This window comes from Musca domestica, unplaced genomic scaffold (assembly GCF_030504385.1).
Source record: "Musca domestica strain aabys unplaced genomic scaffold, Musca_domestica.polishedcontigs.V.1.1 31, whole genome shotgun sequence".
Taxonomy (NCBI): domain Eukaryota; kingdom Metazoa; phylum Arthropoda; class Insecta; order Diptera; family Muscidae; genus Musca; species Musca domestica.
Window position 1 is genome coordinate 7,879,030 of NW_026712309.1, and position 20,016 is coordinate 7,899,045.

At 34.2% G+C, this 20,016-nt stretch overlaps 1 protein-coding gene across 12 annotated transcripts in view; it reads left to right on the top strand.

The window, feature by feature from the left end:
* LOC101890834 (dnaJ homolog subfamily B member 6) overlaps positions 1–8,161 on the top strand; it is a 68,252-nt gene extending 60,091 nt beyond the window's left edge. For 11 of the 12 annotated variants that reach the window (XM_005183555.4, XM_020036766.2, XM_011294254.3 and 8 more), the window contains 6 exons: positions 4,639–4,832; positions 4,908–5,017; positions 5,176–5,418; positions 6,659–6,859; positions 6,916–7,204; positions 7,275–8,161. In XM_005183555.4, the coding sequence (XP_005183612.1) occupies positions 4,768–4,832; positions 4,908–5,017; positions 5,176–5,418; positions 6,659–6,859; positions 6,916–7,204; positions 7,275–7,380 (1,014 nt within the window). In that variant the 5' untranslated portion in view covers positions 4,639–4,767 and the 3' untranslated portion in view covers positions 7,381–8,161. The remainder of the gene's footprint in view (positions 1–4,638; positions 4,833–4,907; positions 5,018–5,175; positions 5,419–6,658; positions 6,860–6,915; positions 7,205–7,274) is intronic. The other variant, XM_020036768.2, reaches the window with a different exon arrangement.
* The last annotated feature ends 11,855 nt before the right edge of the window (positions 8,162–20,016 follow it).

Sequence of the window (20,016 nt, forward strand, 5' to 3'; positions counted from 1 at the left end):
GAAAACCACAAGACATAAATAGAATATTTGGATTATTCCACAAAATTGATTCCATGATAGAAGGACAATATTATTTGATCCCAAAAATAATAAATTTCGTTGCCCATTAAAGTCAAATATGTGAATTTATGTTGCAAGTGAATTTGAAATTTCAAATTGTTTTTTTAGAACAGTGTTGGCTTGTTTGTTCGAGATACCATAGTATTTTGTTGTTGCAAAATGGTCAGGCTTTATCCCTTTATTGTTGTTTTTATAAAAACGACGTTTGTTTATTAGTGGAGAACGATTGAGCTTACGATCTCGTCACTTGGGTAAAAAAATGTTTTTTTTTTTTTTGTCATAGAAGTTATTTTTAAAATAACTCCTGGGGAGAATATCCCAGACAAAAAACAAGGGAGGATTGGTGGCTCTTTCCGAAACCTAGGTATTCCCTGCCTTACCCCCTGGTAAACATTACTATCGTTCTCCACTAATAAACAAACGTTGTTTTTATAATAAAGGGATTAAGCCTGACCATTTTGCAACAACAAAATACTATGGTATCCCGAACAAACAAGCCAACACTGTTCTATTAATAGACATAGCACGGTCGGTCGACGAAGGGGTTTTTGTTGTAACAGACAAAACCAACTTACATGGTTCAGGTAGAACGAAAGCATAACAAGTGGAGAAAGATGTAAATGTTTATAATTGGGGTTGTAAGATTTAGAGATTTTTGAAAAGAATTTTAGTTTTATTTAATTCTTTGGTTTCTCTTCTATTGAGCTACGATCACGTCACTTGGGAAAAAAATGTTTTTTTTTTGTCATAGAAGATATTTTTAGGAATTGGTGGCTCTTGAGGATTGGTGGCTCTTTCCAAGACCTAGTTATTCCCTGCCTTACCCCTGGTAAACATTAAACATCGTTCTTCACTAATAAACAAACGTTGGTTTTATTTTTTTTATAAAGAGAAAAAAAAAAAACAAACACCCACACAATCACATGGAAATTTATTATTGTAAGTGATGCAAAAAATTAATAAACCAACTTCATTTCAAAAAGGTTCAATTTTAGACATTTGAATTATTAAATTAGGAATAATGAATGAAAATTCTTAAAATATTTTATTCTAATTAATTCAGGTTATTCCTGTGAATTTGTAGTTGTAACCATGGTACAATGAATTCAAGGTAGGGCAGAACTACCATATGATTTCAATTTTTTTATTTTTCTGGCTTAATATGTCAACTTCATTTGCTTATGTGTGTGTCTTCTTTTCAATAATAAAAAATTGTTCAGAAAATATTCAAATTCGGGTGTTTTCAAAATGCTTATTGCAACGAATGCATCGACAAAATCTACAGTTTTTGTCGCGAAATAAACCATAAGAGATATATAGAACATGATATTGAAAATAATTTTTGACCATTCATTCAGTTTCCGCGGTTTTAAATTATTTATTCAAAATCAATGCAACAAGTTGTTTGCTTTTTTATTGTTTTGATAGTAATTCTGACATTACAAGCCAACAGGTAGACCTCTATACTTGCAATTTTTTCAAAGTTGACCTACCTTCTCTTCATTGTACCATGGTTGTAACCAGTGGGTTCAAACCTGCAAAATAGAGTTGTCACATGGCAAGTTAAAAAATGAATAATGCATGCATTTTAAACATTATTTTGGGATTAGCAATCTTCAAGCGATACAGAAATAATTTCTGAGGTAGTTTCAAAAATGTTTATTACTCGATTTCAATTAGGGAAAATAGGAAATTAAATCATAATGCGTCATGTCATGTCAATGATATCTATTAGCTTAGCTCCCGCTTGACTACCTCCGTCGGTCATTGAAAACTTCAACATCTAGGTGTTGTATAGCAAAATCGTGAGTAGCTTTCGTATACTTACTTCCAATTGAACTTGAGAACCTACGCATAGAACCTTCCCAAACAAATACCGAATATGGGCAGTAACGCTCATAACAATGTTGTGAATTCGACTTTATCGCCATGGCGTGGAAATGGTGTCAGGGAATTTGCAGTTTGTTTCCAAATACCCAGCTAGCCATAGGCGAACAAACACAATCCTACTAACACACATGTATTCAATGCCGCCACTTAATTCGCTTGTACACTGAACGTGTTGCCAGTGCCCCTTTCGCACAAACCCGCAAATCGCGTGCTGTTGCTCGACAATGTGTGGAAAGTAGCATCAATTCTTGCTGGATTCTAAACGCCACAACGATAATCAGGGTGTATGCATTTAAAGACCTGAATTGTGGAGTCATTTACATGATTATTTTCAAGTTATGTACTCACTTTATACTGAATGCCGAAAGTGGCCGGACATCGCTACTTCCCATAGAAGAGCATTAGAAACGCACTTGTTGATATACCCTAGATAAAAAAACGTTTTCTGCTCTTACTCTTGAGAATTGTGCGGTGCAGAGAGTGTGAGCAATTGTATGGTAGAAGGTGGGTATGTCGAATTGTACACCTTGTTTTGCTAGTTCACCATTGCACTATGGGTTTTTTTACGTTTATTTTGGCATAAACTCTAATTTTAAAGCTATTGAATTGAAATTTGGTTTGTATTCATTTTTTATGCTCCCAAGATGACCTACCAATTTTCCAATGCTTTGGGGCACTATTTCATATAGCTGCTATATAGCCGATTTGCCTCAACTATTTTGTTTATGAAGCTATTGAAGTGAAATTTGGTTTGTATTAATTTTTTATGCTCCCAAGATGACCTACCAATTTTCATATGATTTGGGGCACTATTTCATATAGCTGCTATATAGCCGATCTGGCCGATTTGACCCAACTTTTTTGTTTATAAAGCTATTGAAGTGAAGTGGGGAAACATACTGCTCATCCATTACTATAATTATACTTTTGCTAAGCCATTTTGAATGTTTAGTTTTTAAAATCGCTCTAATTTACGGTTGCACTTTGCATGCATGGGCAAACACATGTTTATCTGCAAAACACGTGTTGGCACAAAATAGAACAAAAAAGGCTAGTTACTCATTAATTAACACACTTTTGTTAATAATTTGGCATTTATACCTTTTTGCAATGCTTTGTCATTCACAAGTTACACTCCACGGAACACAACTACAATTTATAGATTTTATATAAAGTTATACATTAATAAAACTTTTCACAGTATTACAACAACAGACAATTATGAGAAAAAGGGCATCTCGTCTTAATTTAACATACCTGCACTAACATTTTCTATAATTACACATTTTAATTTTTTTCAATTTTGTTAAATCACAAGCACTTGAACTTAGCTGATTTTTACCGCCAGTTGTAGCAAAATAAAGTGACTTTCAAACAACTGACTTTAAAAGCTCGTCAGCAAAAAAGGGTTGTCACCCGCATTGATATTAAATATATTTTTTTCTAATATGGGTATCTACATTTAGAAAATCAGTTAAATTTCAAAATATGAAAACAAAAATAAATGACTTTATGCCAAAAAATCATAATTTTTACCCACAGTGCATTGTACAATTTTATTGGTGTTATTTCAACTTTGACATTCGATTTGTCTTTTGAACAATTTAGAGTACTCCAATTTTACTTTTACATCTGTTTATTTTTCGCAGTAGGCAGGTCCGTTTTTATATAGAACGGAATCTTCCCGAATTCTCAACAATTATATTCTCAAAGTTTTTAATCGCCATCCAACCATCATCTAGAAAAGAATGGTAGGTATGGGTTCACGTTTTGTCAAATTTCCCATATAAATGTTTCTTCTTACCGCAGTTTTTACGCAACTAACTACAATTTTGTTTTCAAGTTCTTAATGTACACATTTCTTAATGTAGCTATACATTGTTATCGCCACAGGAATGGTGTCTTCCCTAAAATGATGGTCAAAATTGGTCCAATGATTTTTGTTTCTTAGGTGGGGGTTCTATCTTTGGAAAAAAGTTAAAATATAGGTCCACATGTCTGTGCATAACTTTACCGTCTGATATTCAGTATTTTTAATTTTCCAAATTAAATGGAAATGCTCAGATGCAGTTTTAGAGCTGTACTGCTATTTCCAAACATTTTCTTTGTCTTTCTGTGCGTGGCGCATTAAAAGTTTAGCCAGGCCGAACATTTTTATTTCATATGGTTAGGTTTTTTTAAAAGCTTTAATCTTCGACGCCGTGTATGTGATATATCCAAATGAAATGTGATATATCCAAATGTAATTAAGATAAATGCTGTCTTGCTACGAGTACCCACTAACTTGTAGTTGCACAATATGTGACAGGACATTGGCATTAGATAAATTATGTTTTAAAAAAATTATTTCAATACAAAATGCATATCAATGGAAAGCTTATGTGCTAGTGCTATCCATTGTTCTGAGGTATTTGGCCATTTCTGGACAAATATGGTTTTTATCTTAATGGGCCTAAGGTTCCTCCTGATTTCAACTATTTCGAACACATTTCCGAATAATTTTAAAAATACAGGATCATTTGAACATAGATATATATATTTTGGTTCAGATTTGTGAATTATTGTGCTTTAAAAAGTAATCATTAAAAACTAAAAGCACGGGTCGGCAACGCGGACCGGACCATCTAGTTTTAAAACAAAAATAATCTTTGTTATAAAATTATTAACTATATCTTAATTTAATTACAGACACAACATAATAATTTATTAACAAGGATAACCGGACAAAGGTACTCGCAACCTCAACTGTAATAGGAAAATATTAACCCTTCAGTGAAATTTCACCAATAATTGGCACTAAATTCGAATACTCTCAAAATGGTGGACTACTATAAAGTGTTGGACGTACCGCGTTCAGCGACAGATACTGAAATCAAAAAAGCGTAAGTATCGTTTTTTTCTGAACGGCATTCGTTTTATTCAAAAAATTTTATTGTTATGTCCTTTTTTAAAAACAGTTACAGAAAATTGGCGCTAAAATGGCATCCCGATAAAAATCCTGACAATTTAGATGAAGCAAACAAACGTTTTCGTGAGTTATCAGAAGCCTACGAAGTCCTATCAGACGGTAAGTTCAATATTCTATCGATTAGAAAATACAAAATAGAAATATATTCTACAACCGTTTACTATTTTTGAGAATTATAAACGAAACTTTTACTGATTTTCTTTTATTATTTCTTCATCATTTTATTTCTTCGTTGCTGATGTGTGTTGCAAGTGTAGAACGTAAACGAAAAATATACGATAATCGCTCGACGCTGCACAAGAGCAGTTACAGCAGCAATTCGTCTTCATATACTTCAAATGGTAGCTATGGTGGTTCAAACGGTTATCGTTACCGCACCACAAGCGCCAAAGACTACGACGATTACATACCCAGTTATGGTTCGTCAAAGCGTGGCAATCGCTATCAATTTTTCACCTTTAGAAATCTGTTTGAGTCTACACCATTCCACAAGTTGTTCGGTAAAGAAGCTAAATGTCGTGTTGTTGCTATCGTGAAAAGCATCGAATGTTTTATTGAATTTTAATTTATCGTTCCTACTAAACCGCATTCAACAAGATTGCATAAAAATGGCCATGGCCAATATGGCCACAAAAGAAGTATCAGCCCTTCGTTGCAGTGCCTTCTGACGTGCACATTAGTTTGAAATTTAATGACATTGTCTAATGTTCAGTCGCATTAGTATCGTGCAAAGTATACAACTAAATAAATAGTACCTAAAAATAAATAATTAAACATCTTTTTTAAAAAGTATAATACAAAAACGCTTGTTATTCGCATGAATGCAGACAAACCCAAGTTTCATTTGCTAAGAGTAATTTTCACACTTACTTGTTTTTACACTTATTGTACGAAATATGTCAATATTCATAATTCTATTCGTCTTTTTTAAAGACAATTATCATTTGTGATTACTACTTTCTAAAACTTAGCATTTGAAAAACATATGTCAAATATTTCTCTTTCAATTAAAGTTAAAATAACTCAACAATATGGGGGCCTGCTCATTCATTTATTCATTACTCGTGTTTTCAAACCACTGTGCACCGTTGCTTGTTTTCCGGCATACCTATAATCTCCTGCTCTTGTTTAATTTAGTTTCGTGTAGAGTTGAATTGTTGTTCCTATTGCTGCTATTGTTAATAGTGCATATTCGTATTCGTTATTTGAATCTAACATAAACAAACACTGCTACAGAGCTACGCAAACCGCTCCATAGCCATTACCAAATGTCGATCATATAAGTCAATATCATGATTTTCCACAAACCATTTTTCGCATCCTTATGTTTTCTGTGTATACAAATATTCTACTAAATCAGCTGCAATACTAACTATGTACGCCCAACATAATGCTCTAGACACTAAATACAATGTTGCTCCACCAAGGGTCGAATTTTTTAAGAAAATAAAATAAATTTTTGTCAAAATAATATGCCAAATTAGTCCCAATTAACAAAAAAGTTTGCTAGAAATAATTTTGAGACCCCAATCTGGGCAAAAAGCGTTACAATTGAAATGTTCCAACTGTAAAATTAATATCACAAATCTGTCGATAGATTATCGAAAAATACGTTTCTTATTTTGCTAGAAAATAACCTTTGTTCTGTTTTTTATTCGTTTTTTTTTTTTGTTTCCTACTAAAAATTAATGATATCTTGAAAGTTCTCTAATTTTTATTTTTATTTCCCTAATGTTTTAGAGAAGAAACGTCGCGTATACGATCAATATGGTAAAGAGGGTTTATTGAGTGACCGAGGACATAATCGTTCATCCAGATATAATGCACATGAATTTGATGAATTCGATATCAGGAGTGGTTTTCCATTTGTATTCCGGCCGCCTGAAGAAGTTTTCCGAGAGTTTTTCGGGGGGCATTCGCCATTTGCTGATTTATTTGGTGGTAAGGATATTGTTTGGAACTAGGCGAAGAGCTTATAATAACAATGATGTTTTTAGATGTTCACAGTTATCAGCAGCCGGGTAGTCGGCGTTCAAATGGTACCTCAGGTGGCAGCAGTCGTTCACACTATCATGGAGGCAACTCAAAAATCTCCACCTTTTCCGCTTCACCCATGCTCAATTATTCAATGATGGATTTGCTAATGCCCTCCAATGGATTTACCTCTTTCTCCAGCTTTAACAGTATGTCCGGAGGTCGCTCAAGTGGTACTGGCTCAAACGGCGCCATTAAGCGAACGTCGACATCAACTACGTTTGTCAATGGCAAAAAATTAATGACAAAACGGTGAGTATTTGGATAAATCGTATAATTTTAACAGAAATACTCAACGCTAACCATTTTGCATTTCTTTTAGGGTATATGAAAATGGAAAGGAAACCGTGTTTTCATATGAGAATGATGTCCTGAAATCAAAGACTGTGAATGGAGTTCCGCAAAAACTCTCTTCAATTACACACTAAATGCCACACACGCCGCAAAAGCAACAAAAAAGTCATTTTTCATAGAACGAATAAAAGATCAACTGACTCTCTGCTCATACTCCTCAACTCTTTATTTCAGCAAAAGGAATCATCGTCAAAGTATCGTTGATCACACGCAACAAAACACAAACTTCCTCAAAAGCACACAAAATTTTTGTTACATTTTTTTTTTTCATTTTTTATGATTTACTTACGGTATTTTGATTTATGTATTTTTTCTTAAATAAATTAATAATTATTTAGTATTTAGTTAAAATTACATTCGAACTCCAGTAGAGAATACCCTCTCCTCAAATGGTGGTTGGTTTGCTAACAAAGAAAGCACAGCTGTCCGTCGTCGGGGGTTCTCAACTGCCAAGGCAGTTCGAAAACGAAAGGCAAAAATGAGCGGAACAAAATAAATCTCTCCCTTAATAACCGATGTAAATTATCTGTAAAACTGAATTTATGTTTTGATTCTGTTCTGTTTTCCTTTCGACCGTTTTCATAAGTTTAGTTTATAAATGCAAATTTAAGATGTTCTCTAGTTTAATTATAATTTTTTGCTTAAATAATAATGAAAATATAAAACAATGATTAAAATAGCATTACAACAATAAAAAAAACCTTAAAAACTCCAATAATCAAATGCAAGGAAAAATTAATGTCAATGCCAATGTTTTAAAGAAAACAACCAAGAAAAACTCAAATTAATACGAAAAAGAAAAGAAAATTAAACAAAAAAATAAATTAAAGATACTTACAATGCGAATAGCATAAATTGTCTACTTAGTTTTATTCAGTTGGATTACGATGAGACTATTACCAGCAATCGAAAACTCATTTCTCCAATCATTAGTGTTTGTATTTACCAGTTATTTAAATAAATTAATAAAAAATAATTTGAGATAGTATTTCCCGGGTTTTTGTTCGGGTATTTACTAATTTCACTCACTATCAAAATACACATTTCCTATAATTAGTTAGTAAAAACATTTTATATATCTTTATTTTCGATACGATATAACCTAGTATTAGGTTTTTTTTTGTATTAACGATTTTCAATTATTTTATTTGTTATACTTTTTTTAATTTAATTGCAACATATTTTTTTTCTAAATTTGTTTTTATGATTACCATATTTCTTGACAAACCTCAGGCCGCAATAGCCACATGTGTGTGCGCCGGGTTTATCCAAATTAATGTATACCTTAGGATGACCCAATGGACTATCTCCACCATCACCATCTCCACCAACACGTTCTGTGTGAGTGAAATCTCATCGACTAACTTAATACCTCAATTTTCTTTGACATAACGCTTGGCATTGCTGAAACGGGCATTGCGATAATCCTTTTCATCAAAGACTTGGCCAGTGTGAGTGACTTTTTTGCGGGAAGAATATGAACGCACTGGACTTGTGGCCAACGGTGCAATCAAATTGTTGCCTTTCTTGGATAAAATCGACAAATCGACACAACTTTGCGGCAGCCATTTAGACTTCAGACTGGCTTTTCACATTTTCAACCAGATTAACTATAATTTGTCATTTAGGGTTCTTAGTGAATAAAAAATAAGCTTACTAAAGTTCAGTTTAGATAGTTTGAAGATTTCACCACGTTTTCCTACAAAATTAGATAAAAACCAGTAAGGAAGGCTCAAAAGTCGGGCGGGGCCGACTATATGATACCCTACACCACTATGCATATTTAGTAGAACTCTCGTAAAAGAAAGGTTTATATTGCAATTTCTGAGCTCTAGACATATCTAGTACAGAATATCATTAGAGGTAGAGTGCATATTACGAAAGTTAGTGATTTAAAAACCAAATCGGATGAAACATATATATGGGAGCAAATTTGAAATTCTTCCTTCTATGCTAAACTCGGTTGAATATCGAAAATTCACTCCTTTTGGGCTAATATTAGCTATTTGGTGCACAATAAACCTGAAATCGAATAATGTTATGTATGGAGGCTATATCCAAATCTGAGCCGATCTTCATAAAATTGAAAACAGTCATTTCTTGTCTGCATCTGATATCTGGTACCAAATATTATTCTTGTATCGTGCACCATATTTGAAGAACTTATTTCTATACTAAGTTCGGTCTGAAGTGCACAATGAACCTAAAATCGGATGAAGATATATATGGTAGCTATATCTAAATCGGAACCGATCTTGATAAAATTTGAATCATGAATTGCTAAGCTGTATCTTATGTCTGGTGCAAAATATCAGTCTCGTGGAGTGCATATTACGAATGTGAGGGACTTAAACACCGTATCGGATGGAACATATATATGGGAGCTATACCGATTTTCACCAAATTTGAAGCACATGCTTGTAGGCTGAATTCGGTCAGATGTAGCAAAATTCACACCATTTGGACTGATATTAGCCTTTTGGTGCAGAAGAAACCTGAAATCGGATGAAGATATTTATGGGAGCTGTAGCTATATCTCAACCGATTTTCACCAAATTTGAAGCACATGCTTGTAGGCTGAATTCGGTCGAATGTAGCAAAATTCACACCATTTGAACTGATATTAGACATTTTGTGCACAAGAAACCTAAAATCACATGAAGATATATATATATATATATATATATATATATATATATATATATATATATATATATATATATATATATATATATATATATATATATATCTTCATGTGATTTTAGGTTATATATAAATCGACTCAAAATGTGATTCTATGCTGATCACCAAAAGGAACTTTGGGTCTATCTCGTTTTCTTCTCCATGTTACAAACAAATGCATAGGGTATAAATACAATCATAAAAATCGGCCGGGGTCGTTATATGGGTGATACATATATCCCATTTGCAATACTTTAACATATTTTTCACCTACCATTTATGTAGATACCCGAGTATTTACCAAAATATAAAGTACTTGCTGCCTTTTTTAATAGAGATACCTGTAATATTTTGAAGTCATTTTTTAAAGTAGATTTTGGAGTTCACCTGTTCCCTCTCGGAAACGTTCATCCCAACAAATTAGTTGGCTTACTGGGTATTACTAAATGTTTAGATATGTTACATATTGATGGTAATCATCCCCCCGTGTTTTGGTGATAGTAAAAAGTCATAGTCGTAATAAAACAATTTGAACACTCATGCTTACGTTTTTATATAGATTTTCAGGATCTTGAGGTGGTCAATTACTTTTGTCCGTTTGTATTTCTTCTTGTGATACATGAAGTCTGGCTATGCTCCTCATCTGATTCTCAATATCTTCTCTTTCCAAATTTTCAAGTGAAATTTTACATCTGGCCTTCTTTTAGTGATATTTTTATGATCGTCTCCACGCCTCTCTTCTCCACCTCCCTTTTCGTAGGGATCGCGTACTCATTACGAACCGCATCATTATGGGAATAGAGTTGGAAATTGAAAACTAGCTACAGAATCTACTTCATCAGCTAATTTATAAAAATAACTAGCTGAACCTGGTGCGCTTCGCTACCCCTTTTGATTTAACATGCATTCAAAATTTTATATACGAATATTTGTGGTTAAAAAAATAAAACAAATTCAAGAATTTGAACAAATTATTTATTATAATACTTTAATACGTAAACAAACAAATCGCACGGTCTACCCACGCGTGAACATGCCAGGAACAGCTGACTTTGAGAAAAGCAGGAACATGCCAAATTTAGTCCGCACACAGGAAAAGTTTGTCCTTCAGAATAATTAATTTCATAGCAAATGTCAAGCGTGCAGTAAACTTCAATCTTTTGAAGTTGAATGGCTTTTCTGGTCCTGTTAGAGATCGAATTCTCTATTAAATTGTTGTATAGTTTTTTACCGTTAGCCTAATACCATTGCAAATGCGTTGTGGGCCAGTGTTTCTCTATAAAAATATATCCCATCTGCACCTCAATATAATTTAAGAATGTATGAGAGCTATATCCAAACATTAGCGGATTTCAATATTATTTGAAACATTTGTTATTGTACCAAATTCCGTCTCTCATTAAGAATTTCATTGGAATCACACATGTATCGTGTTTGGAGCATTAAATATGTAAAATTGCCGAAAATATATATGGGAGCTATATCCACATCTGAACAGTTTTCAAAATAATGTGACAAAAATATTTTACGAAGCTGTTCTACCTCCATATTGTACCATGGATATGTGCATGGTAGAATCAAGGAGGTAAAGTCATGCAATCATATGTTTACATTTTTTTCAAAAATTATACATTTGACAACATCTCATCTGGCTAAGATTCTAATATTATTATTTTATTAAGGAACAAAGACCCACCACGCCATTGATATGATACTAGGCTAACAGCATAGCTCGTTATTGCGGAAATATGCATTTCTGTTGTCCCTAAATTTGAAATAATTTCAAATGATTTTTTTTATTCAAAGCGATACACACACATATACAAACTGTGTATATTTTCTGGCAGAATAGGGGCACCAAAATCATTACAATAAATACGTTTTTATGAAAAATTTTGCATGCATATAAAAAAGGATAAGGTGTAGCGAAGAGCATCAGTTTCAGCTAGTCTCTTTATATAGAAGAGTAGTAAAATAACTAACTAACTGAAACCCCAATTACAAAAATGCACATTTTTGAAATCAAAATAATTAATTCAAAATTAATTGTTTTATTTACATTTTTGGACATACAACTCTGACACTTGTATTACGTATAAAAACAAATTTACAACAAAAAATTGTTATACAACAACATTTGCTGTTACCTGTATTATTGTGCCATGGGTGCGTAGGCCCAATACTTAAAGTGTACGAAAAGTACTAAAGTGCAGGAAGAATTAGATGCTTTGTATTGGACAAACGGAACAGTTTAGATGTACCAAATGCGTTTGGAAATTCGAACTTTAAGATTATGAAAAGTTCTAAACTTATACTTAACTTCTAAAATGATACCATTTGGTATCAAGTAAACGGATAGAGCCAAAAACTTGGAAGTTCAATTGAGACTGAACGGATGAAGCTGAAATTTTTAAATTTTGTATTGGGACCCTGTTGGTGGTAAAGTTTTGATAATGTGGTGGTTTTGGAAATGTGTATTGCAAGGTACAATTAGGTATTAGATGAACAGATATATAGTGTTTGAAATCTTAAATTTGGTATTAGGGTCGGCTTAGATTACTGATGGTATTTGTGTTTGCAATATGACGGCGGTTTGGAAATGCGTCCTATATTTGTACGAAAAGTAGTAAAGTGGGTATTGGGTGGAAGGAAACGGTTGGAATCCTCAAATTTGATATTGAGGTCTCAGTTGGCATCTGGAATTGAGACATGTGGTAATGGAAATGTGTACTATAATTTTACGAAAAGTACTAAATAGTGCTAAATTTGGTGTTGGGTGAAGGAATAGAGCTGAATTCCCCAAATTTGCTATATGTTGTTGTTGTTGTAGCAGCTCATACATCCGTGTTCGTTCGGTTTCCATTTTCTGACTCAGTTCTATCAGGTTCTGCCTCTAAGTCCAGTCTCAAAAAGGATGCAACCTGTATGGGTTGTGTCCATAACGAGACTGGAGTTAGGTGAGTAGGCTTGGCTGGGCAGCAAAATAGGTGCAGCGTGTCATGTGGGTCTGTGCCACATGCTGGGCAGATGTTCTGCACGTCGCCGTTAATCCGGGCCCAGTAGGAATTTAGGCGGCTGCACCATCCGGATCGTAATTGAGCCAAGACTACTCGGGTTTGTCGGGGCAGCTCTCGTTCTTCAGCTGTGACGGGAGGGGGATGGTCTCCTAGCACAGTATTCACTCTATATCCTTCAATGGCTTCTGAGACCGCATTAGAGTGAATACTATTCAGTCCCGCTTGATAGGCCTGTTGATCTAGAGGCTCTCTCTTATACCTCTGTACCTATATACCTTTGCTATATGTAGATGTCATTGTTGGTGTCTGTGGTTAATTTTTCGGAGAGTAATAATTGGTACGAAATTGGGTATTGGGTGAAGGGATATAGCTGCAATATGATATCTGGTGGTGGCTTTGGAAATACGTACTATAATTTTTCGAAAATTACTAAATGGTACAAACTTTTGATCACTCTTGGTGTCTAGCATTGAGAGATGTAGATTGTTGTTGATATACGAAATTCTGCATTTAAAGTACTAAAAATGCCTAACATGAACTGTTGCAATGAATCTAAAATTCTAAGGTGAATTTTTCACTGACGAAGTAGCTGGCGCTCGCTGTTTTTTAATATTGAAATTTAATAGAAGGACTTAGGCGGTAGAATCATTTGTTAAATTTATTATGGCATCCCTTTTCTGAAGAACTCGACCTTGTCCTTTTTTTAATAAAATCTATATTTTCGTATGAAGAGTGGCAGATTTTATAAAAAAATAATAAATAATCTTTTATTTTCGGCATTCCTTTTCACATAAAAACATATACGTTCCATATCTTAGGAATAATAAATTTTTTATCTATTCTTGGACTTAAACATATAAATATAAAGATGTCAACACCTTCATCTTAAGGAAACGTTTTCGGTGATATTAGTTCTTGCGTAGGCCCCGAAATAAGTTTTACTTTAGGTCCCCTTTAAGTATCAAACCCCCAGATGTCGTAAGCGAACCCAAAGTAAAAAATTCCATAATTAAGTTTTACCCATGGTTTTACATGACTTGTATAATCTATAGATAGGCATGATTTGTTATATTTTTGAAAAAGTTTATTTTTAGATTTCTTTAAACCTGATGGATTTTTAAATTGTAACAGTTGGGACACATCCTAATATAAATGCATAAAAAATATCATAAAATCTATCAACTGTACATTCAAAATCTGTGTGACTATTACAAAACCATACAGAGGCTCAGATTACGAAGAAGAGAGGAATATTAAGTTTGCGGAAATTTTTTTTTTTTTTTTTTGTTATAAACACGAACAGCTTTAAACGAAAAGGACTGATTTTCTTCAATTACATAATGGTGTGTCACGGAAATACATAAAGTTGGATGGTGCATATCTTCAGGATTGTATATCGAACGAATTCTGAATATTTTAAAATGCTTACGTCAAAGGAATCAAAGATTTGGAATCTGGGCATGGGCGCCACTTAATAGAAGTCATATTATAATCACCAAGAATTAATATATGATCTGTCTGAATCATTCATTTTTTGATTAAGTTTATTGCTGTTAACACGTTATAAACAATTTTAATTTATATACTTCAATGAAAACGCTATGTCAACTATATGATATAAACTGTTTTAGATTAGTCGCGGAGAGCCCAAATACATTATAATGAAAACCAATGCTGACAATATATAAACGGGTTAATTTTGTGTTGTCACTTTGTTTTTTTTTTTGTCACTGAATCTGTTCTTAGAGGCAAAAGTGCCAAATTATGGGATCTATAAAGAAATTCTTTAATGAATGCCGTAGCAGAGAATGTAGATCGAAATGTAATCCCCTCATTGATGATTTTGAATAATACTTTAAATCATCAGACGTTGTTTCCAAACCTGGAATACCACTAACATCACAGGTGCCTTGGGACAGGTTGGAATTCTCCAGTATGGACAGTAGCATGCTCGGGAGGAACGCCAGATGTAGGAAGCGGTAATTCCAAAATGTCTTGGGTAAGTTGTGAAGTTTTTTTCCGAAACCGTACTATCATTACTCATAACCTCAGGTTTCTTTGCCACTGTCCTTATATTATCGTTAATTACCGGGACTTGGTATGTCACAATACTGGCATAGGACTGGCCACACACGGTCTCACTTGTAAGAAATATTAACTGAAACTTGGTGTGAAACTATGGCTTTACGACTAGGAACTCCCTTAGATGGCGCCTCTTTCGCGGATCTTTTGCGTTTCTTACAAGAAACATACGCTGTCGATACAAATTCATCTAATTCTTTATATTTCTAAAATAATTTTAAGAAGTTCTCAAACCGAGGAAATTCCTTTTTCATTGATTTCAATTCCTTTACAAAACAGTACAAGTCGGTAGAGAGTTTTCTACATTGAACCAACACCATCGAACACCAACATTACCTCTAATAGCTTCAACAACTCTCGCAATTTTTAAATTTCAATTCCAATTATCGCGATGTATGACAATAAAAAAAATATCTAATTTTTGGGAATTTTTCGATTTTTCACTAAGAATTTCCAATTTTTTCATTCAAACCCCATTTTGGGGTTTGTATTAATGGGATCCACGTTTTGTCAATACATCTGCGGATTACTTGCCAGAAATGTTGCTGGACTATCGACGTGTATAGTTACCGGACCGTTATGTTCACTGTTCCTGTTTGCCAACAGGTATGGGAAAGATTTCTGCCTGGAATATGGAAACTTCGGTATAAACAGCTATACCGTTTAGAGGTAGGTTGTTACAGGTCCAGACATCGTTGTCTGGTATGTAGATGTCTAGTGGCTTGAAGTTCTTCGTAAAGAGCTCTAGCTCTTTTTAGATGAATTTTCGCATAAGCCCTTGCTACATGCCTTCCTAAATAGTTTAACGATTTTGTATTAGATCTGTAATTGTTTGCAGGATTTTTCCTGCAATCAGATATCGTCATCTTATGCCACTGTTTTTAGTTGGTTTCAGACCCTTGGAATAGAACAGCACTTTGTGATGTGCCCCTTGTGACTGAGGTCCACCATGGCATACTCAATACATTGGTAAGGACTTGAAAACTAAGCCAGCAAGGGTATCAGATAGGCAATAGAACAGCTGGTAAACTGACTTGAAACCTAGGACCTCTGATTGGCACGCACGTTAACTTTTCCCACTTAATACTACTCCGTAATTGTTGATTCCATTTAAAATTCGAAAGAAACAAAAATTGCAAACATTATTTTGCATTAGCTCCATATTTGCTGTTTTGAACTACAAATAGCATGATTCCAATTATAAGTGGAATAATTCAAATTTCAAATGGAATAATTCGAATCAAAAGTAGACAATTTTGGATTGCAAATTAAATATTTCGAATTCCAAATGGATTTTACGAATTACGAATACAAAGTTTTTCGAATTTCATTTGAAATATTAAACTAAAATGTTGGAATCAATTTGGCCTCACCCAGAGTAATTTAGCCTCGCGGAGAATAAGGATCACGGGCACTCAGATAGTTACTCCAAGACTCACGCCGTTAAAACCCCTAAGCTGATGCTTTGTAGGAAAATGATGCATAAACTCACATATGTTACGGCTTTAATCCTAAAATGTTTTTATACCCTCCACCTTGACAAGGAAGGTATATTAACTTTGTCATTCCGTTTGTAACATCCCTAAATATTCATCGTAGACCCCATAAAGTATAAAATTCATAATCAGCATAAAATTCCAAGTCGATTTAACGATGTCCGTCTGTCTGTCTGTTAAAATCACGATACATCCCACATTATTCGACGTAGGGCTGAATTGCCTAAAAATTGGAATTTATTGGTCATGATGGGTTCTAGCTCCGGTGGCGAAACATTGTATGTATAGGCACACGTTTTGGTTTAGCCCCCATATAACGGTACCTCCCGATATTCGGTGTCTTGATGAATGTTGCCACATTTTCCCACTAATTTGTCTAAAAATTGGAATTTGTTGGCCATGATGGGTTCTAGCTCCAGGGTGAAACATTGAATATTTAGGTTCACGTTTTCCTATAGCGCACATAAACCGATACCCACCGATATTCGGTATTTTGATAATCGTAGTCCCATTTGCCCATGAAATTGTTTTAAATTTGGTATTTTAGAAGATTTGATAGATGACAATCCTTGAAGTATAATGGACTCATGGAGCCATATTATGGACTCATTCACTTTATAGTTTTTTGATAAGTTTAACTGCATTATGCAAAAGGTCATACTGATATTTGTAGTTTAAAGTGGAGCACGCTTGAATACAGATTCTTTTATATAAAAATGTTTCCCTTACCCTAATGGAGGGTATTAAATGTTCGACCCGGCCGAAATTAATGTTTTTACTTGTTTACATATATATGAGTTCCAAAATAGCTGATTTCCCTGAGCTAAATAAGAGGAAAAAACCATCGCTCCCAATTACAATCTCCCCCACAGAATATGCAATACTTATATTCTTATACTTTGAGAAGTGACTCTCCTAACCATAAAAATCCAATTATAGAATCATCTATCTAAAAACTAATCGACACCATGAATTCTTTCAGGACAAGCATGCAAGAAATTTGAAGAAATCAATCTATGCTAATGCAAATAGTTTTAAAACAAACATACACAAAATTCGAATCTGTTTTTGGAACGCAAACGGCTTAAGCCAACATTAACACGAGGTCGAAACTTTATTCGATCACTCAACATACACATCTTACTGTTATCTGAAACTCATTTCACTTCTAGAAACTGTTTTAGAATAAACGATTACAGTACATACGACACTAAAGACCCTAGTGAAAGAGCTTGCGGCGGCACCGCGGTGATAATTTCCAATAAAATTTAACATTACCCCATGCCAGAATGCAAACTACAACCGTTGCACCATCTTCAACGAATACAGTTATATCTGCAATATATTGTCCTCCAAGACATAGTATAAGCAAAGACGAATTCACACATTTCTTCTCATCTCTTGGTAGTAGGCTCATTGCAGTTGGAGATTATAATGTCAAACACACTTTCTGGGGATCTAGACTTATTACACCCAGAGGTAGACAACTTTTAAACTCCATTTCGTCCTTTTAACTGAATGTGTTATCTACCGGCCAATCTACTTACTGGCCTTCAGACCTGCAAAAACGTCCTGAATTATTGACTTTGCGGTAACAAAGAATATTAAGGGGAAATAAATGTCCGTGGTACCCTCGTTTGACTTGTCGTCAGATCATTCCCCAACTATAATAATATTAAATGATATTCAACTCGCAACTTCCCCGTATTATCTGCCAAATAAATAAAGTGGATGAAGTACAAAAAATATGCCAGTACACATGTGAACACTTGCCTGAGGTCCGGAGAAGAAATTGGCAATGGAGTTAACATACGAAAATTAAAAATTATCTTTAATAATCTGGAACCCACAGAGAAAACTGACTACAGCATATGGAAAGCTTAAAAACTTAAAAAACCAATCGCACACGAATCTACAATACATCTAGAAAATTGGACTTTGGCAGAAACTACAGAAGAAAAAGTAAACGCATTTGCCTGCCAAGCACCTTGTATTTGTATTTACCCCAAATTCCGGACCATCGACAGTTCAGTTCAGTTCAACCTCTAGTTGACGACATTGTTCCGAATCCAATACGATTTTCTCTAAAAGAAATAGAAAGTTCTATAGCCTCGACGAAACAAAAAAAATCCCCAGGTAAAGATAGAATTACTCCAACATGCTCAAGAAATGACCAACACCGGCCTTTAAACTATAGTTATTCATATTTAACAGCATTCTTCGAGTAGGGTACTTCATGTCTGCACGGCAAGAATCTGAAATAGTAATGATTCCGAAACCTGGAAAGATCCAACGGAGGTCAAATCGTTTAGACCCATCAGTCTTCTATCTATAATCTCAAAGTTGTTCGAAACATCATAACTAAGAAACTTAACTCCCCATATTACCTCTAGCAATTCTATCCCCGACCACCAACTTGGCTTCCGTGAGAACCGCAGTACTATTGGCATCTTGGAATTCTATACAAAATTTTGAGAAACTCTACCTAAAAACACTCATAAACTTTTTTGTAGTTATTTGTCAAATCGTACATTTGTTGGTAAATCGAAAGATCTACTTTTAAATTCGAGTCTAATTTTGTACGTGAAATTAACTCCTGATATGCCCACAACCAATGAAACTCTTACCTCAACGTTTGCTGATGATACTGCTTTCATTAGCATATACAAGGATCCTATGATAGCATCGGAAAAACCACAAACCCATGTAGATCTTCTCGAAAATTGGCTGACAAAATGGAAAATATCGGTAAATGCAAGTAAGTGCACACACGTTACTTTTACACTAAGACGTGACTTTGTTTCACAATAAAAATCTTCAACAGCAACACATCGACGCAAAAGTCACGCAAATTAAACTAAAAAAGGCCAATCTTGACTGGTTAATTGGTATACGTTCTCCTATTCAATTAGAATACAAAGTCCTATTATATAAGACTGTAAAAAAGCCAATTTGGACTTATGGCATACAGCTCTGGGGCACAGCTAGTGTCTCTAACGTAAGTAAGCTACAGAGAAGACAATCGAATATTTTTCGATCTATAACTGGTGCCCCATGATACATAGGAAACTCAAACATTCACAGGGACCTAAACATACTTAACGTTGAAGAAGAAATAAAGAAGCTTTGCCGAAAGTACTTGAGAAAACTATCCGTGCACCCAAATAGCTTGGCCCGCCAACTCCTATTATTCGGAGGACACGATAGACTGCGTAGACGTCACACTCTTTCTATCACTTAGTTTATGTTTGTCTTGCTCTCTCATTAAGATTAGATTTATGTCTATAAAATTATTGTCAAATTTGTAGAATATTTTGACTCGGTCACGTTTGAGGCTAGTTTTTTACCATATTTTGACAAAAAAAAAAAAGACAGTGAGGAAAAGTCATAAGTCGGGCGGTGCTGATTATATGATATCTACACCACTACGCTA